General features: G+C 60.1%; 1 protein-coding gene across 3 annotated transcripts in view; it reads right to left on the reverse strand.

Annotated features, from left to right (window-relative positions):
* Positions 1–18: 18 nt before the first annotated feature.
* CHST8 (carbohydrate sulfotransferase 8) overlaps positions 19–15,900 on the reverse strand; it is a 132,028-nt gene continuing 116,146 nt past the window's right edge. For all 3 annotated transcript variants that reach the window (XM_055309982.1, XM_055309984.1, XM_055309983.1), the window contains exons 3-4: positions 2,126–2,163; positions 19–1,593 (exon numbers count right to left, since the gene is read on the reverse strand). In XM_055309982.1, coding sequence (XP_055165957.1) covers positions 481–1,593; positions 2,126–2,163 — 1,151 coding nt within the window. In that variant the 3' untranslated portion in view covers positions 19–480. The remainder of the gene's footprint in view (positions 1,594–2,125; positions 2,164–15,900) is intronic.

Genomic DNA, 15,900 nt, shown 5'->3' on the forward strand with positions numbered 1-15,900 from the left:
ACGAGGTGTAGACACCGCTACTCTGGAAACTATGTGCTTTATTTGGAACCTCATTCCAAGGGAACCTCCCCACCCCCCGGGGTCATAGAAAAGCTGCAAACCATGTGGTTTGGTTCAAGGCAATGGCTAAGGGACTGCAGGAGGTCCCTGACCGCTGGGGCCCTCGGCTTCCGGGCCTCAGAATCCCCTGGTCGTCCTGACTCTTAGCCGAGCCGGGTCTACGCGGCCGGGACTCCTGCGGTCCTGCTCGACCCGCGGCGTCCTCCTCGGCTGAAGAGTGAGGAAGTGGGGATGGGGCAAAGGCCAGGGGCCCCCTTCAGGGCCGGGCCTCCCCTCCCCGCCGAGGGCCCGCGGCACCGAGCAGTCGCGGCCCACGTGCCCGGATCCATCGCGGCGCTCGGGCCAGGGCCCAGGGACGGACGGAGGGACGGACGGAGGGACGGACGGAGGGACGGCCCTGCGGCCGGCGGGCCCCGCGCCTCAGTACAGGTCCGCGAAGGGCTTGGAGTAGTTGAACATCAGGTAGTCCATGTAGTAGAAGTCGTAGGTGCGCTGGCGCTGCAGGGCCGAGAGCTGCGTGAAGTACCGGCGGGCGATCTGCGCCGTGGTCCGGGCCTCCTGCGAGTGCCGGTCCTTGAACCGGGGGAAGGTCAGGTTCCGCGGCGCCCGGATGAGGCTCAGGAAGAAGTTGGCATCGTCCTCCATGCTCTCAAACTTGCCCACGAAGTCGTAGTCGATGAGGCAGGGGCTGCAGAGGCGGCTGACGTGGTCCCAGTGGATGTCCATGCCCACGGGCCGGTGCACGTCCAGCAGGTACTGGACGAACTCCGGGAAGCGCACGCCCGAGCCCGTCCGCAGGGCCTCCCGGGAGGCGTTGGCCCGGTAGCGGGCCAGGATGGCCTTGCCGAACACCGGGTGGTAGTAGCTGTTGGGATGCTCGAACTTGTCGCGGAAGGCGGACACCAGCCTCTCGAAGGGCTCGCGCACGAAGAGCATCTTGGTGTAGGTGCTGAGGCGGTGCAGGATGCCCTGGCGGTCGAAGGTGTCCAGGCGCTTGAGGGCGCTGCCGTAGTGCACGGTGTTGTGCTGGATGTCGGCGGTGGAGGAGGCCAGGCCCGCCAGCACCATGAGCACCCGCTTCCAGTTGGAGCAGCCCGCCTTGGGCACCTCGCAGTACAGCACGCGGTGGCGGTCCTCCACGAAGATGCGGGACACGTGGCGGGGCGTGACCGCCCTGCGGCTGCTGCTGGCCCGGTACTTGGCGCACGCCTCCCGCATCACCCGCTTGCGCTCCTGCTGGCTCTGCTGCAGGCTGAGCCCGGGGCCGCCCGGCGCCCAGGGTGCTGACTGCGCAAGGGCGCCGGAGGAGGAGCCGTTGGCTGGGACGGCGGCGGCGGCGGCTGGCATTTTCTTGATCAGCAGCCGCCGGCGGCGCTGCCGGGGCCGGAGCCGGGCCCCCGTGTTTAGGGGGGCTTGAGGCCGGCCAGGCCTCAGCAGGCTGAAGCCCCTCGGGGCCTGGCTGGACAAGTCTTGGAGGACCTTCTCTGTAGGCGCCTTCAGGTCACCAGCCTGGGAGCTGGCAGGTGGGAGGTCCTGGGGCAGGAAGAGAAGTGGTTATCAGGGTGCACGGGGCACTGAGGGTCACACGGGTCAGGCCCTCGCTATGGCCGGGGTCCCCGCCCCCTCCGTGGCCTGTGAGGGGAGACACCAGCCGACCCGGAGGAGGACTGACCCCTCTGGTCGGAGTCCCTGAAAGGCCCCACCCCTAGCTGGCCACGGTCTCCGGGCCAGAGGTGCAAGTGTCTTTCCAGCCACGAGATGGCGCAGGCCCCCCAGGAAGCCCTGCCTGGCTTGGGGTGCGGGCAGGGATGGGGGGGCTGGCGGCCTAAGGAGGCTGGCGCGGATTTACTGCCTCTATTAGCACAAGTCCAAAGCCCCCAGCTAACAGGAAGGGGAAATTCATGGGTCCAAAGCCCTGGGCTTTGTTCCCAAGGCTCCTGGGAAGGACCGCGCACATTTTTCTTCCCGTGAATAGATTCAACACGAGCTCCGGATTTTCTTCCCTGCCCTCCCCATCCGTCCCCAGGCTGCTGGTGCTGAGATTTATCGGACTCTCGGAACTCACGTTGTAGGGCTGCTGTGGCCGGATGCTGAACTTTATTCCTGAAAAGCAGAGAGGACAGTATTAGCACCGAAGGACCATGTGGCTCCCAAAGACCTGCTCACGTGCTCTTGGCGGTTGGGCACCCCCCACCCCCGCCCCCAGGGCTGGAGGCCACTTGGGGTGGAAAAGGCAGGTCCGGGTGGAAAAGGCTCAGTGTGAGAGCCCCCCCACGCTCCTACCCATATGGAAAATGGGGATGCAGCAAGATGTGGGCCCACTGGCTCCCAGGCGGTGATGACTTCGCAGGGTCTCACCTCCCGACGTGACCTGGAAGGTCTCCAGAGGTGCCCACCTGCTCAGTGGAACAGCCGGAAACCACGGAGCGCCACCCCGTCACCCCCGCAAACCTCACTGTCATTAAGGCATGGGGAAAGGACCCTCAGAAAGTCCTATCCATCCTCTCTCTATGCCCCTTTGGCCCCTGCTCTAGTCGATGTGGGCTTTCTGTACTTGCAATACGACACACTCACATCCACCCCCTTGCACACACAGGCAGGGGAGTGGAACACACTCCTTCCCTCAGACTGGGCAGTCCCCTAACCTAGGCATCTGCTTTGGGATTTTGGCCGACTCAGCTGGCGCTGGGACTCGGGCATGAGCTGGTCACATCCTGCTCTCCTGCAAAGGGCTGAGCAGAGCCCAGGCACAGAGCGATTGTGCAGCAAGCACCTGTCACTGGAGGGCCAGGGAGACAGATCAGTGCATTGCTGACCACACTCCACAATGTCCCCCCTTCCCACCAAGGGGGCCCGTTAGCTAGGCTGGGACCGAAGTCACCCAGGACAATAAGCCCTGGGGAAGTGAGCCTTTGGCCAGAGGGGAGGGTTCTGCTTCATCCTCCGGTTTGTTTTGCGGGAGGCCCTAGGAAAGCACAAAGATTTCCTTTGGGGAACCTATTTAGGAGTCTTGGCCTCCTTCCCTCATCCCTGCCTGGCCATTGAGGCACCGGGGCCCTTCCAGCTTTGCACCATGTCAGTGGCTGTTTGGACTCTGAGACTTTGTCAAAAGCCACAGTCACAATCTAGAACCAGCCAACCTTTACAGAAAAGGAGGCTTGAACTTCCGGTTGGCACGATGGGGCACACCTGACCGAGTTCTGGCTGCTTCTGGGCTGTGTGAGAGAGATGTTCTGGGGGCCCAGCACATCCCCTGCTGTCTCCGTGTCCTTGGCACAGGTCCAGTGGCTGGAACCCAGCTGGTGAGAGGACATCCAGTCCCTGACCCAGGGACTCTGCCAATTTCTCCATGAGGCCCAGTTTTACAGGCTCAGCCGTTGCTAAGACCCTGGGCCTATACATCCCCTTCATCTACCAGCTAGTGAGGAGGTGGGGACGCGAGGTCCCCCTGGGAGGGAAAGCCTGCATTCCTGAGCCTACTGGGAACTTCTTCGAGTTCCAAAGGTGAAACAAAGGTGGAACTTGGGCAGGGTGCATCTTTCTTCTGTTGCAATACTTGGATCCCTTTGGGCTGGGAACAGGGGCGTGCCCTTCCCTGGGCAGAGGACAGAGTGTCCGTATCTTCCTGGGCGTTCCAAAGCTTACGGCAATTTGTGTGTACGTGTGCAGGAGCTCTGAAACAGGGCTTCCAGACTCTTCCATGAAGGCTGAGGGGAAGCTCCGTGTAGGACTGGCTGCACTCCTCGGGGTATGGGGTGCAAGCAGTGGGTACTTGACCCTGAGACAGGAGGCCTTTAGAACTGAGTCCCTCACCGGAGTCACTCAGCTCAGAGCCTCCTTCCCTCGTGCCGGCCACCCCCTTGCTTGGCCTCATTCCAGCATGAGCTTCTTGAGCCGATTTCTTTCTGGCATGGGAGGGTTTCCTCCTGCAGCCAGTGATCACAGATCCCTTCAGCAGAAGGGACCCGCGGCACACTCAGCTTTCCTCCACGCTGCTGGGTTTCCTTAATTATTTTCTTCTGGTGATGGCAGCTGGCTCTGCTAAATCACCTCTCCTCCTCAGAGTCTCAGATACAGGAATTTACTCCGCTTGTCAATCCTGTCAACTTGTCAAGGTACGGTGGCGCTTATTTATATTCCTTTTCGGGAGCAAATGAGTCATGCCAGATTTGGCCAGGAGTGGGACTCGGAGCCGCTCACAAAAGGCACCCTGCCAGCCGGTGGAGCTGGATGAGGATGTGCTTATGGAGATGTCAGGGCCTCCCGCTGTGGCCTCCCGCTGGCACTGTCCTCGCAGCCTGGAGGGCCTGGTGGGCTGTGGGGCCTGTCCCGGGCTTTCCGGGCTTTCCGGGTTGGCCCACTTGAAGGCTGGAGGGAACATCCTTGCTGGACAGACCGTGGGGCTGGGGGTGTCCCTGACCTCTTGGCCACTTTTATCCAATAAATTTAGCCAACGTGGCCACTGTTGCCCCCTTGGAAAAGAAAATTGTCTTGTGGGAAACCCAACAACAGATCTTAGCTAGACCCTGAATTTGCCACAAGCTGTATCTTGTCGACCTTTAAACTTACTGTAGCTCATCTGGCAAAGGCTGACCCTATCCCATGTGCCATTTTGGAATAAGGACAGAAACTTAAGGGAGGAAACGTAACAGGCTCTTCCCCTTTCCGGGGGGCCCCCGTCCCTGCTTTGTCTGCAGAGGAAGCTACTCTTCCCTGCACGTCTTGGATAAAAGCCAAAGCAAAGACCACCGCTGGCTCGGAGCCCACGAAGGCCAGCAGCCTTGGGCGCCTTGAGGGCGGGGGCTGCGTTCAGCACTCTGGACAGCTCCGGGGGGCGACCCGGGAAGGGCACCTAAGGGCCCCGCCGCTGCGACACCCGTGGAGAACCCACCAGAACCGGTGCCATGGCGTGGTGGGGAGGACTCGGCTTCAATATAACCACCAGCAGCCCCTTCCCAGCCCTCGAATGAAAGCGCAATCCAGGCAGAAACGGTGGGCTTGCTGAGCAACCTAAGCCACCCACCACCCCTAGCCTCCTGTCCCATCCAATGTCACGGACGCCACCACACGCCTCCGCTGCCTCCCTCACAGCCCCCACCCCCCCAACCCCGCGACAGGGGAATCCCAAGGCCGGTCATGTACATGCTCCATGTCAGCGTCTGAGCTACTTGTCTTCTCCTTTCAACATAATGTTAACAATCTGTGAGGGAGCTCCATCCCCTGCACGGTGGAGAAAAACAAAAAACAAAAAAACCCCAAACCAACCACTTTCTCTTTCTGGACAGATGACATTTGCAGAGCGGTGGAAACACATGCTGTATGATAAGAGTGAGCATTGGTGAGAATAAACAAGGCATGAGCCATTGGGACTGCCAAGTGGGCTCCACACTGTGAACTCTTCATTGGCTCGGGGTTTACTTCAGCGTGTTTGACTGAAGAGCTTACTGGGTTACCTGCCAAGGGGCGGCAAAGGCTGATGATGGTGTCTGTGGCCTTTCTTTTCTTTCTCTTTCTTTCTTTCTTTCTTTCTTTCTTTCTTTCTTTCTTTCTTTCTTTCCTTTCTTTCTTTCTTTCTTTCTTTCTTTCTTTCTTTCTTTCTTTCTTTCTTTCTTTCTTTCTTTCTATAAAGATGGAAAATGGATGCATAACCTTTATTTTTTTTTAAAGATTCTTAATCTATCCATTGGAGAGAGAGAGAGAGAGAGAGCACACAAGCAGGGGGGAAGGGGCAGCAGAGGGAGATGCAGACTCCTTACTGAGTGGGGAGCCTGACATGGGGCTTGGTCCCAGGATCCGGGGACCATGACCCGAGGTGAAGGCAGACGTCCAGCTGACTGAGCCACCCAGGCACCCCTCTTTTATTTATTTATTTATTCATTCGAGAGCAAGTGAGCACAAGTGTATGTCTGTGTGAGTGGGGAGAGAGGCAGAGGGAGAGAGAGAATCCCCAAGCCGACTCCACTGAGTGTGGAGCTTAACTCGGGGCTCAATCCCAGGACCCTGAGATCAGGACCTGAGCTGAAATCAAGAGTCGGATGCTTAACCGACTGAGCCACCCAGGCACCCCTGCGTGGCCAGTTTCTTATAATTATTAGGCTGCGCAGCCTGGCTCTGGGGCAGAGCTGTGGAGGCGGCTTCACAGGCTGTTGGGGACGGGGCTGCTGCTTACTTCTCTCCAAAGTCACTGCAGGGAGATCTGCTGCGTTCAATTCAAAAGCTCCAATCTCTGATGCCCAGGACCCACTGGGGGTCAGGCTGTGCAGACCAGCAATACCGACATGGGTCAAAACAGGACCCCAGTTCCTAGAAAGGGCTGGAAGTGTCACATGAGCCCTTGCTCGACCATGTTTGGGGAGTGTGACTGCTAATCTGGCTTCTCAAACCCAAGCCCCAGGCCCTGATCGTGGGGAGAGGGTCCTGCCACTCTGAACACTGCAGCTTGGGGGCAGACAGGGCTGTCCCAAAGGGGCCAGCAGGGCCACAGGACCCGGGTGCGAGTCCACAGTCCCTGCTCTGTGCAGTTTCAGCTTGTGGTCCTTGGGTCCTCAGACCTACACCCAACTGTGTTTCCTTGCCACCTTCTCCACATCCTGGGTCTTCTGGTGGCTGAGCCTGTGTGGCCACAGCCATCTGTGATGGCTACTCGCATGCCCCTCAGGCCGGGAAGCTTCCAGGGGGTTCGGCTGGCCTGAGCCAGGGAAGACACTGGAAACGAGGCCCCCGCTGCATCTGGGTTTCCACCATGTGTGAGACACAGAGTCCAAGCTTTGGGCCCACCCAGATTCCCTGGCAGGTGCGTCTGGTGGATGAGCAGCATTGCCCCGCGCTGCCCTTTCACGTCCTACTCAGAAAGAAGCAGCTCCTGCATCCAAGGTGTGTGTGCCAGGGCGCAGCCCACATGGCTGGGTGGTGTACGGGTCCTCACACGGTGGTGGTGAGCTGCAAGGTGTGAGGCAGGGATGCTGGTAGGACAAACTGCAGCCCGGTGGGTCTGCTGCTCACCAGGGTCAGGGGAGAAAGCCCTTAGGGAACAGCCAGGCCCCTCACTCCACAGGAAGCTTGGAAGGGTTCTGAAGGAGGGGCTCAATTAGTCCTCCATGACTAGAATACATATGGGGGGGCATTTATTTAAAGGAATGGGCTCATGCAGTTGTAGAGGCTGGCAAGTCCGAAGCCTGCAGGACTGGTCAGCAGGTTGGAGACGCAGAGAAGAGTCTGAGGGTGAACTCCTTCCTCCTTGGAGGACCAGTCTTTCCTCTTAAGGCCTTCAACTGATTGGATGAGGCCCACCCACATGTGGGTAATCCGCTTCAGAGTCTACTGACTTAAATATTAACCCCATCTAAAAAAACACACCTTCACGGTAACATCTGGGCACTATAACTCCGTCGAGTCGACACAGAATCAACCATCACACTGGTTTCTTGAGGCTTGCAGTAACAAAGTACCACAAGGCTGGTATTTTAAGCCATTAAAATAACAAACATTCATCCTCTCACAGTTCCGGAGGCTATGTCTGAAATGAAAGTGTCAGCAGGGCCGTGTTCCCTCCGCAGCCTCTTCTAGCTTCTGGCAGCCCCAGATGTTCCCTGGCTGGTGGCCACTGAAGTCTAGCCTCTGTTCCCACCCGCACGCGGCTGTCTTCCCTTCCCTTGTGTGCCCGTCCCTTTTCTTCTTCTTCTTCCAAGGACATCATTTTGAATTAGGACCCACCCTAACGAGCTCATCTGAATCTGAAGACATCTGCAAAGACTCTATAACGTCACCTTCACTGGTCCCAGGAGTTGGGACTTCAACATAATTGAAGGGGACACACAATTCAACCCATAACTTGGGGGTGTGACTTCGGAGGGCTTTAAGAGCACTGTGGGGGAGGGCCAGGAACAGCCCGGGGGAGGTAAGAAAATACTTCCCCAGCTAGGCTGGGTGATCTGATCAGTGGTGAAGGACTGTGTAAACTCTCCATGTTCTTGGGCAGGGACCATGTCTCCTCTGTGTGTGTCAATCTGGTAACACGCCTGGCACACAGCAGGAGCTCAATAAATGCTCTTGAAAAGGCTGACGCTGGCTGGATGGAGAGCCACCCCTGGAGGTGAGGATGGGCTTGGGATTCTCCCAGCAGGAGTGGCCCAGGGTTCCGGCTGGAGCCCGCCAGCCCCTGGAGGAGCTGCTCCCCTCAGCCCGGCAGCCTGGGAAAGGTCTGGGAGTCTGGACAGCGGCTGCCAGCACGTGGCAAGATGCAGACAGGAGCTGCCCAGGCTGAGGGGTCTGTGCACCCCCACCCAGGCAGTGTGGTCAGATCTACAATGCACCCAACTGGCTGCCTCCCATTGCCACCCGTGGGGCAATGGGGGGCACGGGGACAGGGCCTGTGGCCTGCGGGCAGCCACACCTCTTCTGGCTCTTCTCCCACAGCTCGGACTCTGCCCTTTGGAGCGGCATCCCCCGCCCATCGGCCTCGATGCCTCATTGTGAGCTGCTCCCTTCCTCTGGGCAGGTTGTTAATTTATGCAGATGAGATGCAAAACTGAAGTTTAAACACACTCAGCAATTAGCGGGCAGCCTGGACTCAAGGCACAGAATTCAGATGCAAGGAGCCTCACCGAAGGGTCTTAAATTCTCACTTGTGATCACAGGAAAATCCAACTCATTAAATTCTCTGCTCGGCCTCCGTGCTTGGCCAGGAGACCAGCCTCAGCCACAGCCATGCCCACCTCTGCTGGCCCGGGCCCAGGGCAGGAAGACGGGGCTCCCAGAGGCTCTGTGGTCGGAGTGCGGGCCCGGGGCAGAGGCAGGAGGCCCGGGGCAGAGGCAGGAGGCCCTGGGCAGAGGCAGGAGGCCCGGGGCAATGGCAGGAGGCCCGGGGCAATGGCAGGAGGCCCGGGGCAGTGGCAGGAGGCCCGGGGCAGTGACAGGAGGCCCAGGGCAGTGGCAGGAGGCCGCTGGGGGTGCTCCTGGGCAGGGCAGTGGGCGCCTCCACAGGCCCCTCTCCTCTTGCCTCAGCCTCTGTGGGTGGGCTTCTCCCAGTTGCTTCAAGACACAGTAACCCCTGACCCTTGGCTTCCCCTCCCTTCACCTGGAGACTCAGCTCTGAGTAGCAGCTTGTACCAAGGGGTCCTATATTCTAAAAGAAATGAGAGCAAGAGCACAGCTGTGTGACCTTGGACAAACCCCTTGGCTTCAGTGAACCTTCGTTCCCTCATCTGTAAAATGGGATAAAAAAACACCATTTCCCTAAACGTGCAAATGCAACATGCACGGTGCTTGGCACAGAGAGCGCCCGTGGGAGGGAAGCTGCCGCTTCCCGGGGTCCCTATCTCTGGTCCCCTTGGTAGCGGCTGAGCTTCTCTGAGCCCGGCTCCTGCGCAGCGGGGACTCTGGGGCCCGCCTGCCGAGGACGGAAGCGCGAATCTTCCCGACTCGGGCTGATGGGCACCTGACGGCTCCGACCACTGCTTGTTTTGTTTAGCGATTCCACTCCCTGGCCTCCGTGATTAGGATCCACGATTCAACCGGGTATTTCCCCGTCAGCCCAGCCGTGGCTGCGAATTCCCCTCCAGCCGTCAGCGTGGGGCCTCGGAGCTGCCTGTCAGCCAGCCAGCCAGCCGGCGAGCCGGTCTGCAAGCCCAACAGCTGTCCTGCTGCTCCACAGCCACCCGTCTGCCCATCCTCGGGGGTGCGATGTCCCTGAGCGCTCCCCCCACCAGCCCGTACGCCTGCCTGCCCACAGGGAGGGGTCCCCACCTCCTGCTCCAAAGCCCTCCTCTGTCAGAGCTGGGGGGTGCACAGCTCCCCCCAACAGGTGCCGTGCACTGCACCGGACCCCCGCGTGTGCGTGTCACACGGAACCGACGTGCATACCGAGGGGTACATCATGCCATCTGCACATGCATCCCGGGGCGTGCTGCGTGGGCAGCATGCGTGTTCACGTCTGTATACAGTCGCTGAGCGTACATGGCACATGTGGGGGACGTCCTCTCCTCCCTTCATGTGTTCTTTCAACACAGGAGCCTGGAGGGATTAGCAGGAGCTCCTGGAAGCTGCTGCAGATGAGAAGGAACCAAGCCCATGACACTCGCTGGCAAGGCCGCGGGGCCCTCTGGTAGCCGTCCCTGCCTCCCCTGCGGTGTGTTGGTGGCGAGATCAGGTGACCGAGCAGTCACGCTGGCCAGCACCGTCTGTCCACTCGCTCCACGCCGACTGAGCCCCTGTATGTGCCAGGCAGTGTCTCACACACTGATGACAGTGTCTTGGCCACCAACAGGACAGTCATGGCCCTGCCCTCCTGGGGCTTACGGTCTAGCAAGGAAATGAGGCATTGCAATGCCACACGCAGTGGCAGCAATGGGGCGAGCAGCAGGCAGTGGGGGGCAGGGGATGTCAGCAAGCCCAGGGCATCGGGGGACGCCTCCCTAAGGTAGTGACAGCTAATTGGCATTTGGGTGTAATGAGAGCTTTCCTGGTAGAAATGGGCCTTACGGGTGAAGGGACATGGACACTGAAGGGACATGGAAACTGAAGGGACACAGAGCCTGAAGGGACACAGAGACTGAAGGGTGTCAAGAAATGGCAGGCCTGGGGCACCTGGCTGGCTCAGTGGTTGAGCGTCTGCCTTTGGCTCAGGGTGCGATCCTGGGGTCCTGGGATCGAGTCCTGTATCTCGCTCCCCGCAGGGAGCCTGCTTCTCCCTCTGCCTGTGTCTCTGTGTCTCTCGTGAATAAACAAAATCTTTTAAAAGAAGACAAAAGGGCAGCCCCGGAGGCCAGCGGTTTAGCGCTGCCTTCAGCCCGGGGTGTGGTCCTGGAGACCCGGGATCGAGTCCCCCGTTGGGCTCCCTGCATGGAGCCTGCTTCTCCCTCTGCCTGTGCCTCTGCCTCTCTCTCTTTCTCTCTGTGTCTGTCGTGAATAAATAAAATCTTTAAAAAATAAAAAATAAAAAAAATAGAAGAAAAAAGAAGGAAATGGTAGGACTTTGTGGCTGGTAGGGGCAGCAAGCAAGGGGACCTCTGGTCCTGACACGGACACCTGATCTTATCTCTAAGGCCCACGGGAAGTCTACAAAGGCTTTAAGCTGGGAGCTATCTTGAATTTAAGGACCATTCTGACATGAAGAGCTGAAGACAGAAGCAGAAAGGCTGGTGGGCCGGTGGTGTTGCCACTGTCCGGGGCAGAGACAGACGTCCAAGGCCTGGCTCCCCCCCGGTGGTGACGGTCGAGGGAGGAGGAAGACGTGAAGACGACCTCAGGGAGCATAAGCAGGGCGGTGTGCCGGAGACGGTTCCCCGGATGGCGGGAGGACCGGGTCTGTAGCGTTTGCTGCTTCCTGCGGTGTAAACACCTCCTCGGCAGATTTCAAGCCACTGAGGTGAAATGGGGCTGGGCCCTCGGGCCCTCAGTACCACTTGGGGACTGCCCGGTCGCAGACTAAGGCACATTCTGGTTTCTGGAGCCGTTTCCTGGGAGGGGGAGCGGATCCTCATTGGGTTTGAGATGCCCGAGGGCCTCCGAGTGTAGAGGTCCAGAGGGCAGGGGCGATGCGCTGGGGCAGACGAGCGTGTGCAGGAGCACAGGCCTGTAGCTGCCCAGGGCCTGCTGAGGGCGGAGAGCCGGCACTTCTCAGAGGACAGGGAGCAGGCCGGGGGCAGCCCATCACCCGGGGCCCCAGCAGCAGGCCCGGCCCCAGGCCAGAGCCCCCAGGATCCCCAGCTCAGTGTCTGGGCTGCTGGATCAAGCGGGACTCCTCCTATTTGGCTGTCAGGAGCCTAATTTGGCTTAAGTATTGATGAATTCCTACCAGGGGTTTCCAAGAAATAAAAAGGAGCGTGTCACGCTGGAGCCTGAAACAGAGAGGGCTGCCTGTTTGCGGGGAAAGTGCCAGTAACATCAACTGGCCCGGCCCCGTGACAGGTGCTCCTTGGCTGGAACCCGGTGAGGCCATCGGAGGCCGCCGGCGGGGCAGCCTCATTACTGTGGTGGCCCAGGCACAAGATAATGATCGGTCCAGCTCTAGCTGGCTCCAGGATGTGTCGCTCCGGCTGTGGCGTCAATTACTGAGCTGGCCTGTGGCTGTCAGACCCGTCACAGCTGCTGCTTTAGATACCCCGAGAGCCATAGAAGTGAATCTATTCCAGCTGATGCTTCCCTGGAGCACCCCCCTCCCCAGCAGCCCTGAACCTGAGGCAAGAGCCGCTTGGTCCTCAGGGAGGCACTCCAGGCCCCCCGCTGCCCTCCCCCCAGGGGAGAGGGGGTCAGGCTCCCAGAGGTGGGGCCGCAAGGGGGCTGAGGAGCCTGACCCCCTCCCCTGGGGGAGGTGGGGCTGCAAGGGGGCTGCCCAGGGGCTCGGGGATGGATGCTCCGGTTGGTTCTCGGAAGATGCCCCAGAGGCCGTGCACACGCAGTCAAAACTATCTGCAGATTATACCCAGAGGGGCCCCGAGACCGTCCAGCGAGCCCTCGTCCCCGGCCAGAATTGTGCATGGGCAGCTGCAGCTCCGGGCTCTCCTCCAGGCCACAGAGATCTCTGAATGGCGACTGCATTTCAGGGGTCATCCCGCGTGTCCCCGTGCAGCACAGAACCTCTGGTGATCACAGTTTGCAAGAGGAAGCTTGGAGCTGCTCAGAGCGCTCGGGGGTTGGGGGGGCCCGGGCAGTCAATCCAGGTGATCCCTGCCATGGGTCTGGGTAGCTGCAGTCCATGTGGGAGACAGGAGGGGATGCCCAGGGCAAGGCCTGAACGTCAAGTCAGGTCCGGCCAAGGACTGGGCCACCAGCAGCTCAGGAAGCCTCTGGCCGGCTTCTCTCAGGGGCGAGGCCTGGACTATGGCGTTAATCTCGGCCTTGGGTGCTGACTGTGGGGACCCACCGTCCCTGGATATCTAGCCAACACCCACCTCCTCTCCCTTCTGGCTGGCCAGCCCTTGGCTCTGCGCAGCCTGGCGCCCTGGGGGACACACTGGGCTGGCTGTGGGCTGACCCCAGCAACCCCGGGCCATCCTGGGGAGCACACATCCTATCCTCTCACGGCCCCACCACAGCGTGCTGGGCTGGGCTCCACACGGGGCATCACACACTCCCACAAAGACCCACAGATCCCTTGCCCCCCCCTCCCCGGCTCACGGAAGGTAACTGGTTCAGGGGCACTGACTGTGTGGCTGGGATACGAGGGGACGGATGGCAGAGAGGCCCTGCAGGCTGTATCTTCAAGGGTCCTTCTGGAGGCAAGTGGGGAACGGAGAGAAAGGTAAAGCCTAAAGAAGGGGCAAAATCAGGTGGGGTTCTTGCACCCTAGTGCAGGTGAGGGATGGGGGTGCCTGAGCTCAGGTAGTGCAGGGAGATGAGAAAGAGGGGGAGCGCTGTAGGGCTTGGGGAGTCGGGGTGTGAGGGGGAGGGCACAAAAACACCTGCCCCCCACCTGCTGTCAGAGGGAGTCCAGGGGGACAGATAAGTAGAGGAGTTAGGCCACATGGACCCCGCGACACGAGGGGCTCCCAGCGAGGAGCTCCCAGCTGGAAAACAGTGCGGAGTGTGGGTAAAAACTGTCCGGCCACAAACCAGGCATCCCCCCCCCCCACTTCCAACATCCTTGAAATGCGCAGCCAACATAACGCCGCACCCTCGTTAGCTCTGAGCACAGGAATATTAAGTAGAACCAAACCCTGGAAATGTCATCCCGGATTTTCACAATTGTCATGTGCGCTGAGAATTTGCCAAAGTCTTTAAGGCAATCCCTCAGCTGAGACCCTCAGTCCCCTCCCCTCTCGGGCATTTTGGGGATGCCTCCCTAACTAGGAGAGGCACCATCTGCCGGGACCTGGGGAGCCCTGTCCTGAGCTCCCTGGACCTTCCCTTCAAGCTCAGCAGGTGTCTCCTGGAAATCGGACGCTCCGGTCTTGCACATAGAATACGGTCCCGTGTAACGGCTGCTCCGCGGTGGCGGGGTCTCTGTGCAAGGAGAGCTGAAGACAGTTCCGAGCTGCTCCCCTGCCTCCTTTGAAGTGCCACCGGCGGCAGCTCTCAGGGCGACGCAAGCCATCAGGCTCGGAGACGGCCCCACCTGCTGCGGGCTCCTCCTGCGGAATGAAGGCTCCCGTCCCTCCGGATTGCCCGGCGTGCGTTTGGGGCATGTCTTTGCAGTCGCGCGGAGCCTATTCCAAGGGACAAAAGCAGCTGGGCTTGTGCCTTTGGCTTGCCGCGCCTGTGTGTGGTTGCCGATGAGGGGCTGCCCGTGGACGTGTATGTACGGGGCCGACCTCTCTAGAATGAATGATTCGCTAGCTGGGTGAGGGCTGCTCAGCCCACCGAGGCATCTTCTGCAGAATTAAACGTCATTCCTTCTAATGACTTGATTTATGTCTGGAGGTTTACAGCTGCAAACAAAATATCGTGATGATGGCAATAAATCACACCGGGGAAGCTTACCACGGCAACGAGCATGTTTTGTGTTTGTTAGGGAGGAGGTTACAGAGTGAGGGGTGCTGTGCAATGGCACAGGTGGGGCGGGGGGCATGGGACGCATGGGGGGGTGTGGACGGGGCAGCAGGCTTTGAACGCCTGAGGCTTTTGTGGGACTTCGTGGTTGGAGACGATGGGGATTTTGGAAGAGCTAGAAATGTACCGAAAGGGCACTCTCCTGGGTGCTGGGGGCAGCGCACGGGTGGGGGGACCCCCTGGGAGCGTCATTTCCAGCATTCGGCCACTGTCTGCCCTGCCGTGCGCACCCCTAACTGGGAGCGTGCGGTCAGGGCAAGGCATCCTCTCGAGGGTTACGCCTTTCCTCTGCGCTCAGGACAGCTTCTGGAACATGCTGAGGCCACCCTTCTCCAGTCTGCCGCCCCGTCTTGGGTGGGGAGAGGCCTGCCGGGCCGGGCGAGGGCAGTTCTGCAGGGCTGAGCTCCTCGGGAGAACGAGGGCCAACCTGGCCGCAGGCAGGTGCCCCCGCTGGCTTCTCTCACTCCGACCCTCCCAGGGGGTGATCTCGCCTGCGCAGAGGGCTCCCGGGACGCTGGGGTCGATCTCAAGGTTCAGGAAGAAACTGGCAGCCCTGCTTCCCCGGCGCCCGGCCTCGGCTCACACGCTGTCACTCGGGCCCCCAATATCTGGCCCCGGCTGGCCCCGGGAGCAGGGCAGAGGCTGGAGATGGCGTGGGAAGACCCTCGGGGGACCGCCACAGGGCAGCAGCACTGTCCCCCCAAACCAGCTCCAGCTCCCATCGGGCCAGAGGTCCATGAGAGCAGGAGCCTCCTCGTTGGTGAAATGCCCCAGGACACAGGATGGGAGGAGGTGGGACGGGTCATGTTTCAGGGAAGGCCTATTCGTCCCCAGGGGGACACGGCTGCTCTCCGGGCCCACGTGCTGTCCCCGTCAGGCACGGATGTGTTCACACAAGAGCCCACGGCCTAAAATGCCACATCAGAGACATTCCTGCCTCTAAGGAGTCAGGATACAGGGGGACTCAGGGATGCTGGGCACAGAGCGTGTGGCCCCAGCTCCTGCTCAGGGCATGGCTAACTGGGGGGTGTGGGTGGGGGGAATCAGGGTGGAGGGAAGCTCGTGTGTCGTGCAAGAGGTGTCTTCCATGTTAGATGTGATGGAGCACAGGGATGGTGATGGGGAGATGGCCCCCGGGGGACACATTGGCCGCAGCTAGGCTGGTGGGTGGATGGTGGATGGGTGGATGGATGGTGGGTGACAGGTGGATGGTGGGTGGGTGGATGGTGAGTAGATGACAGGTGGATGGTGGGTGACAGGTGGATGGTGAGTGGGTGACAGGTGGATGGCAGGTGACAGGTGGATGGTAGGCGGGTGGATGGATGTGAGTGGGTGACAGGTGGATGGCAGGTG

The sequence above is a fragment of the Nyctereutes procyonoides genome, unplaced genomic scaffold (genome assembly GCF_905146905.1).
Source record: "Nyctereutes procyonoides isolate TBG_1078 unplaced genomic scaffold, NYPRO_anot_genome, whole genome shotgun sequence".
NCBI classification, from domain to species: domain Eukaryota; kingdom Metazoa; phylum Chordata; class Mammalia; order Carnivora; family Canidae; genus Nyctereutes; species Nyctereutes procyonoides.